This window comes from Mustela nivalis (genome assembly GCF_964662115.1).
Source record: "Mustela nivalis genome assembly, chromosome: 6".
Classification (NCBI taxonomy): domain Eukaryota; kingdom Metazoa; phylum Chordata; class Mammalia; order Carnivora; family Mustelidae; genus Mustela; species Mustela nivalis.
This window is the reverse complement of record NC_139025.1, coordinates 48,745,082-48,754,727: the sequence shown is the minus strand read 5'-3', so window position 1 is coordinate 48,754,727 and position 9,646 is coordinate 48,745,082. Positions and strand designations below refer to the sequence as shown.

The 9,646-nt window shown below is 40.2% G+C and overlaps 1 protein-coding gene across 1 annotated transcript; it reads left to right on the top strand.

Annotated features, from left to right (window-relative positions):
- Positions 1-498: 498 nt before the first annotated feature.
- On the top strand, positions 499-4,993 carry ARF6 (ARF GTPase 6). Its single transcript, XM_082735206.1, has 2 exons — positions 499-1,092; positions 1,191-4,993. The coding sequence occupies exon 2, from the start codon at positions 1,677-1,679 to the stop codon at positions 2,202-2,204; it is 528 nt and encodes a 175-aa protein (XP_082591332.1). The 5' UTR covers positions 499-1,092; positions 1,191-1,676; the 3' UTR covers positions 2,205-4,993.
- The last annotated feature ends 4,653 nt before the right edge of the window (positions 4,994-9,646 follow it).

Genomic DNA, 9,646 nt, shown 5'->3' with positions numbered 1-9,646 from the left:
TTCCACAAACATTTTGTTATTTACCCTGAAACAGAGTACAGAGAGCAAGGTCGGCATGACACTGGGTTTACACAGGAGATAACAAACGCAGCAAGGTTAAATGCCTAGATCCAGGCCACAAAAGTAGTTAGTCTGATTCTAAACCGTAGGCTAAGATGATTATCATCTAGCCTTCTAAAAGTTAAGAAAGGGTGGGTGAGAAGTTATTGCTTATCACATTAAAGGGAAGTAACACTTAAATATGAAAGGTTTTCTATCACCTTATACAGTTGAAAACGAGGCCAGGCACCGGCACTCTGGTTCACACTGCCATTTTTAAGTAACGTAGACTGGTCCTGAGGCGATGTATGAAGATGGAGCTCAAACATTCAAAAGGAGGGTTTCATAGCAAACCCAAGCCTAGTAAAAGCGCCGCACTGCCTGGCAGATTCCACACAAACCACGGGCCTCCCACGTGTCTTTCAGGAAATGCACAGAACACGAGGGATAAAGGAGGCCAAGGAGAGGCTGGGACAGGTAGGAAGGGCACGTAGGGCCTTCCCGGGTGACTGGGGACGCGCGAAATCTGGGGCGGGATGAAGGGAACTCGCGGAGCACCTGGCGGGCACCGACGTCTGAGAACAAGTCTGAAAGCAGCATGGGGGAGGCTTTCATCCTGGGAGCGCCCTTCCCGCGGACCCCACCCTGTGGAGCTCCCCAGAGGATTTGCTCCTCAGGTTCGAGGGAGGGTGGAGGAGGTGAAAGCGCGGAAGAGGAATGCAGAAAGTACCCGAGCCTCTAGTGTGGTAACAGGTGGGCACGGGTCAGAGTCCGAGTTTCGCGAAGTCTAGGGCCTGGCCACACCCTCGATGCCTCCGAGCCTCCGTAGCTCCGCCCTTCGCGCGTGGCGCCCATGACGCTAGGCGCGCGGGCCCGGCCCCTTACAGAGGTCGCGCTCGTCGAACGGTCGGCCTTGCTGCGCCTGCGTGATCGGGAGGGGAAGTGAGGCGGTTTCTTCGGCGCCTTTTCCGGCGGCGGCGGCGGCGGCAGCGGCAGAGCTGGGAGGAGGAGGTGGAGGCCAGAGGGAGCCCGCGCTCAGGGCGGCGGCTGGAGGTAACCTCTTGGACTGAGCTGGAAAGGCGGGCCACCTCGGCCTCCGTTCCCCTCTGGTACTCCGCCAGTAACTCTTCTTCCTCTCCGTGTCTCTGCAGGCGGCGCACCGAGTTCCCGCGAGGTTCAATGACCTGACGAGGCGCCGGAGCCTTGCTGACTCTCGGGTAGCTTGGGCCGGTGGTGAGCCCGGAGCTCGTGGACCGGCGGGCGGCCCGGAGGGCCTCGGTCTCCCGCGGCGGAGTGAGGAGAAGGCGGAGGAGCGGGAAACGCGGCGGCGCTCGCGCGGCGCTTGCGGGGGGAAGGGCAGTTCCGGGCCGGGCCGCGCCTCAGCAGGGCGGCGGCTCTCCCGGCGCAGAATCAGGGCCCCGGCGGCAGCGGCGACTGGAGGAATCAAGTTGTGTGGTCGGTGATGCCCGAGTGAGTGGCGAGTCCGGGCCTCTGCCCCGAAGAGGCAACTCCCACGCAGGCCGCACGGGCGCCCTCGCGGTCGGGAGGCTTCGTTTCGGTTTCGCGGCGGCTGCGGCGTATTTGGCTGAGGGGACCCGGGACACCTGAATGCCCCCGGCCCCGGCTCCTCCGACGCGATGGGGAAGGTGCTATCCAAGATCTTCGGGAACAAGGAAATGCGGATCCTCATGTTGGGCCTGGACGCGGCCGGCAAGACAACAATCCTGTACAAGTTGAAGCTGGGCCAGTCGGTGACCACCATTCCCACAGTGGGTTTCAACGTGGAGACGGTGACTTACAAAAACGTCAAGTTCAACGTGTGGGATGTGGGCGGCCAGGACAAGATCCGCCCGCTCTGGCGGCATTACTACACCGGGACCCAGGGTCTGATCTTCGTAGTGGACTGCGCCGACCGCGACCGCATCGACGAGGCCCGCCAGGAGCTGCACCGCATTATCAATGACCGGGAGATGAGGGACGCCATAATCCTCATCTTCGCCAACAAACAGGACCTGCCTGATGCCATGAAACCCCACGAGATCCAGGAGAAACTGGGCCTGACCCGGATTCGGGACAGGAACTGGTATGTGCAGCCCTCCTGTGCCACCTCAGGGGATGGACTCTATGAGGGGCTCACATGGTTAACCTCTAACTACAAATCCTAATGAGCATTCTCCACTTATCCCCCGGAAGGAGAGAAATCAAAAACCCATTCATAGGATTATCGCCACCATCACCTCTTTCAATTGCCACTTTCTCTTCTTTTGAATTTGAACTCTGGAGTTACTGTTCTACGGTTGGGGAGGGGGGGGTTAGGGGTTTCCTTTTTTTGTTTCTCTGTTGTTGTTTTTTTTTTTCTTTTCCCCCCCTCTTTTTTCTTTTTGCTTTGCGTTACGATGCTCTGATCTGACAATTGACATGAACACAAAGTGCTAGATGCTCTTATTGACTTCCAGCAAATGGGATGGGGAAATACAGCAGTTTTTGGTAAAGTCCTTTATAATAATGGTTTGATTTTTTTATTTCGAGAGAATCTTTTTTGCAATGTATGCTTTTTTTTTTCCTTTTTGCCCCGTTTCCTTTTCACTTGCTGTAGATGGCTTATTTTGCTTTCATGCAGACTATGTTGCAAGTCTGTTTCATCTAGTAAACTGAAAATTATTGCTTAATCAAACTGCCGTTTGTCTTTTATATTTAAGGCCTTTACCCCTCCCTTATGAGTTTTACCTTTAATTTAGTAATTTCAAATGTGACCTTTTATATCTAAGACCAGTATAGTAAACCTAGCCTACAGTGGCACATAATGAGTAATACCATTGTAATATGTTCCAGTTGCACATCAGTATGTTAAACAGGTAATGTAAGAAGTTCTTTGAAATGTCAGCTCTTAAGTTCTGAAACATACGTCATGCATGAGTAGGGATAAAACTCAAGTTCCTTATTACATAGCTAACTTACACTGCATAAAAATTTGAAAGTGTAACCCGTCAACACGGATTTTTCCACTGCAAGGTTAGCAACTTTGCTGTTTTTTCCCTCTTTTTTAACTTTAAAAGTAGACTCTTTCCAGAATATGGAGCAATAAATGGTATATGCCACACACAGATGCGATATCTGTAGATAATTTTAAGTGACTTTGGGGCAAAACTGGAATATATACTTCTACTACATTTCAAATGTCTAAGACCAATAGTTTAAAAATTACTAGAATGTTTACTTTGTTCATTAATAAAGCATTTAACAATTCAAATTATATACACCTACCTAGTTTGAAAAATACACATTTCTGTTTTCACATTAGAGCAACTGATTAAGCTGAAGATAGAAGTCTTTTTTGTAGATGAGTGATCCACATCTCCATTAATTAGAACACTGGAAAAGATGTTTTATAAAAAAGATATTTAATTCTGTTTGATTGTAGGATTAACTCATACAAATAGTCCGATATCCTGTTGGTTCATTAATACACTATCTCCCCTAAGGAAGGAAATGTAATGAATGAATGATGTGTAGAGTTGAGGAATGACAATTAAAGGGGAAGTAGGATGAAGAAAAAGAACCTACGGATGACAGTGAATGTAAACTTATTTTTCTTCAAGGGTAAGCAGTGTGCTCACTGGTGATAACCAGATCCTAGCAAGATTACTTGCTTAGCTTGTTAGGACCGGTAATTAGATTATTGAGACCACTATGATGATACTTTGAACCAAATGTTAATGCTTGATAAAGAATTGTGAGCAGCATCTGGTTCTCATAGCCTTAAGGATTAATTTTAGAGGTCCTCAAGGAATTAAACATAGGGAATTTAAGAAACGTAGACTGCAAAGGCAGTATACAGGAAAAGGTGGAGTGGGTTTTATTCATGAGGGTGTCTGAAAACAAATGGAACGGGATATCATGGTACATAGTTGGACAGTATTGGTCCTTCGTGTTTTGGCCATATTGTATAATGGAGCTTTTACCAAAGATGTATGAGAAGCATAAGGCTATAAAAAGTTAACTATTGAAAGTAAAAGTCTTGACACATTTACCTAAAGCAGATGAGAAAAGGTGCTATGTTGTAGGCTCCTGATGGTGCAGAGGGATTTTTGAATTCAAAATGCAACTAAAGTATAAAGTTCTTCATTTTACTTTAGAAGGATCTCCAGAAATGAAGCTGACAGACACATCCGAGAACATTTTAGTTGCTTTTAAAATTCCCAAAGCTCCACATAAATTTAATTCTTAGTGTTTTAAGTGATTGCATTTTAAGGTACATAAACATGGGTTATACAAATACCGATGCTATAGTAACATCTTTAGACAAGACAAGCACAAAGGTATAAATGCCTAAACTGGAGGAAACTTGAAACCCTCATCTTAATTCCTAAATGTAGTATTTCTAACTTGTGACAGACAGATTGATAGGCAGCCGTTTTTTTGTTTTAAAATAACTGGGAGCATAGTTAAAATTTTATACATCAAGTGATTGCTATTGAATGTTGCAGGTGAGATGTGGTTATTTTTAGTTTATTTGAAATGTCTAACTGAAGGGGGGAGGAGGGAAGCAAATACTTGAAATTTTGGAAAACCCTAAACTTCTTGGTAAGAAATTGTAATTTTCATTTACATTTTCTTTAAGGATATAAAAGGTTGATAATTGATGTAGTTAAATTGAGCCATAACCATTGGTGATCATGGGGCAGGTAATTGAGCCTGCAGGAAAAGTTATAATCTAGGAATTTAAAAAATAAGATCCTGAAGTTTTTGTTTAATTGCATCAATTTCTGTATTTATGTGAATTTATAAACTGCAGTAAGTTTTGAATGAGGTTAATCTTGTCTAATATAAGTAAATGAGTCTGTAGACTGTGATCTCCCCAAACTAAAAAGTACAGTACTTGGAATTGTGTTCTATATGGTTGTAGTGTTGGTAAAGCACTAATATGCAGAAAATAAAGGAATTACACAGTGCAGTTTCTCACGTTATGTTACTCGTTTGGACTAGATGAAGTGGGACATGTGGTGTGTTGGGCCATGTTACTCTCCAGGGATGTATGGTATAAAGTGACTCGATTTGGAGTCACCTAGCTTTTATAAGAACAAAAAAGTCAATTTACTTTTTATAATGCTGGGTGTACAGAAGGTTTTGTACTGATTTAGTTCCACCAAACTTAATCTGATTTTATGATAATTTAGGACACAGAAGAAGTTGAAAATAACTTTTTTAAGAATTAAGGTTCTAAGCAGTGTGTATTCTACCATTTTTCCAAAATCACTGCCTTACAGTTTTTAGGAGTAGAGAATTGTGTCTGTAAAGAATTGGCCTGCAGAGTGGTCTTAGCCTTGACAATTGACCTTTAGATTTTTAAAGTTTGTCTTCCAAAAGCCAGCTGCTTGTCATAAGAAAGGCAGAATTGTAGTCATTTAGAAAGGAAAATAGTAGATGAAGAATAACTTGTTGGGCAAAAAGGTTTTTTAAACACATTTCCTTTTTGGTAAGCATTCCCCCTTGAATCAGCAATTTTTATAACTTGATTTTAGAATATCTTACTGTGTTCTCTAGTATGATATATTATTTAACCCTCACATTAATGTTAATATACTTAGTACTGTGATTTACTAATGGTTATCAAATAACAACTTATCAGTGGTAGCAGCAGAAGATAACTTTAGTCTTTAGTGGGTTTTTGTGTTTTTCATATGTTTAAAAATATAGTAGCCTTAATCTGAATGGTAGTGGAGCTTCCTAAATTCCCAGTTACCTGGGAATCCCCAATACCTTGCCAAGTATACATCAGGGTGTGGTAACGCAAATCTTGGCTCTTAAAGATTGTAAAACCACATATAGGAAAAAGAACTTTTAAGTTTGACTAATCACTGAGCAGAATGTATTTGGAGTAGAACATTCGATAGAATCTAGCTTCTTGTTTATATTGAATGGTCAAGACAAGTACGAAAGATTACAATGTTAGGAAGTTTATAAAAAGGAATGGTGGGACATGGAGTCACAGAATAAGAGGTAAAGTAACTTTTTTCTGATCTGCTAAACTATAAAGTTGCCAGACTAGATTAGTGAGTTTAATGGGCAGGGAATACATACAAGTGAGATCAAAGAGGCAGAACAAGTTCTGTAGAGAGGTTTAGGAATGGCAAATGAAATTTGTTTTTAAATAAGCCAAAGTAATGGTAATCTTCCTGGGAATTAATCTTTAAGAAAAACCACTCAGTAGGACAGTAAGAAAATGCTGTAATTTTGAACATTTTTTTTTCTCTAAAATGTTTTATGACTACCTGAAACAATTTTAAAAGGAAAGTATTTGTCAATCTTCCTTAAATACTTTAACACTTGTTACATAATTTCATTTGGATCCATCTCTCCTCCATGGTATTTGTTTTATAACTGCAAGAATAGATTTCTTTACAGACAGCCTAAAGATACACCCGACACTATTCTAGGTAGAGACCATCCATAAGTGAAATAAAAAGTCTGCTTTCGTGGAGTTTATGCTGGTGGGGATGTGGGTGTGGGGAATGACAAAGACCAAATAATGAATAAAGATATGTTAGGTGATGTACTATGTATCATATAGTATGCTCTGTATATAGGGGGACTGGTAGGAATGTCCTCAGAGGACTTCCAGATAAAGTGACGTTTGAACAAAAACTTGAAGAAAAATATCAGTGGAATTTACATGGTAACAAAAAGATAATATGTGTACTGTAAAGCTGAGGCAGGGAAACTGGCCTAGAGCAAATCTGGCTTTGACCAGCTTTTATAGGGAATGAGCTAATAATGTCTTCTACATTTTTAAAGACTATGAAAATACAAACATGACTGTGGCAGAGCGTATTTAGCCTGAAAAGCCTTAAATATTTACTATCTGCCCCTTTGTGAAAAACATTGACCTCAAATCTAAGGCCCAGTTTTAAAGTATTACCAAAATATATAGGAAATCCAAAGTAAAAGACCATGGTTAATGAATGAATCTTATCAAAACTTTAGGAAAACTGGCTCATACAATTTACCACATTTGAACATTTAGTGATCCTTGAAACTTATTATTGAGTAGTTTAACCTGGGTTCCCCCACCCTCACCAAATACGTTTAAATATGTGAAATCAGCAGTTTTTCAAGTTCAACTTTAACATTCTTTAAGATCTTATGAATCATTTCATTAAAATTATTTCCCATATCTTTATGGTAGTTCTACTGGTTTTGGGGAATAAGTTAAAAGTGTTTCTGTAACATTTTCTTCAGGTAACCTAGATTAGTTTGGAATAGGTTCAAATAACATCATTGACTTTTATTCAGTTGGTATTACTGTAATCAAGTCCTGAGTCCAGCATTTTATATTATGAAACTTTACAAGAGGAAGTGTTTTGTTGACTTGGAAACTAACATGTTGCATGCTATTTGATGTCTTGTACTGTTATTCCTCTAAGCAATACAAACTAGGAAATTCACACATGTTATTTCTTGGATGGAGAGTTGTTCCATATTATTTACATGGTAGAACGTGAGAATTTGTAAATACCCTAACAGAGATACTAAACAATAATTTAATAGGAATTAACAGAAGTAGTTTTTAAGGAGGACATTAACTAATGGGCTTTAAAAAATAAAAGCACTTGTTCATAGAAAGATCTTTGTGCAGCTGGATATTCATGACCAGTAAAAATTATTTCCCATTATAACCAAATAGACTGGCCTGAGAAGGTCATAGCATTGTGAGAGAGGAAAACAAATAAACAAATAAAAACATATATAAGGGTGTAATAACAGCAGGAACTTAGATCTTATTTATTCTAACTTGGCAAACTGAAGTGCTTTCTCTCCATATCGGTTTCTAAATCAGTTTTGTGAATAAGTCCTAAGTTGGAGCTATGCCTAAAGATACCAAATTGGGAAACATTCTAAGAATAAGAGAATATAAGAGCATATTTTGAATGTTTACCATGTGCCACGCCTTGTTCTAAGCATTTCATGCATATTAATTCTTTCCATCCTCACAAAAACTTGAGAGAAAAGGCCCCCATTTTATAGTTGGGAAAACTGAGGCTGAGGAGGTAATATATTAATAAGTAGCAGAGCCAGACTTTGGACTTGGGTAGTCTGTACTATACTATGAGTACGGCTAAGGTGAACTAGTGATTAACCATGTACTTAATATTTTGTGTGTGTCTAGCTTACAAAAGATCAGTTTAAGTAATAGCCCATAATTTTATTTAAGATTATCACCTGATTTTGAGACTGTATAATTTGAGCCTTCTGTATAATGGAGAGCATGGTATTAGACTCTGTTTGAGAATTAGTTTTTTTCTGTAAAAATCACATGTAACTACTTCATTGTGAATTTTACAGATCACGCTGAAGAAATAGGAAAAGTTAAAGTTTTCACCAAACTGATTATTTGCACGATTATTTACAAGACACATTTTCAGGAAATTTAGAGTGTACGACTTATATTGTGTTTCTACCTGGTAAATTCATAATTAAAGACATTTCAGGTGTTGTTTAATAAGTGAATTTCTTGCTTTTTAGATCCTATTATAGCTTACTTTTTGTAAGTGAGGTTTACTTAATGCTATATCCTCCTGTCAGCAAGAACCTGGAGTCTAAGTTCAGCAAGAGTGTTTTAATCATGTACTTTGGTGTTTAAGCCAGGACTTAAGACTAAAAGTTGATAATTTTGGTAAAATGTAAAATGCATTATTTGAAAATCCTATTTTGTCAGTAATTTCTTTCTTTTTTTAAAAGATTTTATTTGTTTATTGGAAAGAGTGAGAGAGCACAAGCAGGGGAGCAGCAGAGGGAGAGGGAGAAGCAGGCTCCCCACTGAGCAGGGATCCTGATGCGGAACTCAATCCCAGAACCCTGAGATCATGACCTGAGCTCAAGGCAGTTGCTTGACCAAGTGAGCCACCCAGGCGCCCCTAGTCAGTAATTTCTATATGAGGTAGAAATATAAGGCTAGGTAAGATGTACACATGAAATGTTCAAAGTCAGTAATCAAGGGCTCTAACAAATACTGGACAGCACAAAGAAGTATTATATTGTGAGCTGGAATGGGCTAGAGAAGGCCAGTAGGAATTGAGTAGGACCCAAAAATTCAGGAGAATCACAGTATTTATTGCATGCTCATTGTGTGCTAGGCACTGTTCTATGTGCATTACTTGCATTATCTCACTTAAAATGTGAGTAAAGGTGCATGGGTAGTAATCTACATAAAGTATTTGGGAGGTAGGAAAAAGACTTGTCTGACTAAGGTTGCCAGATTTAGCAAATAAAAATACAGCGTACCATGGATGAAGGAGAGTAGGACGTACAGGCTTCTAGTTATGGAATGACTAAGTCATGGGGATGGAAAGTGCAGTGTAGGGATTATAGTTAATGATATTATAATAGCATTGTATGGTGACAGATGGCAGCTAGACTTGTGGTGAGCATAGTATGACATATGAAGTTATCAAATCACTATATTGTACAACTAAAACTAATATAATTTTAAATAAAAAAAACATGGTGCCAGTGAAATTTCAATTTCATAGTTTTTAGTACAAGTATATCTCATGTAATATCCTATAATTATGTATAAAAAATTATTGTTGAGGCACCTTGTGGTTCA

Bases quoted from the DNA above. Each gene is read 5' to 3' on its own strand.
- ARF6 (XM_082735206.1), top strand. From the start codon at position 1,677: ATGGGGAAGGTGCTATCCAAGATCTTCGGGAACAAGGAAATGCGGATC.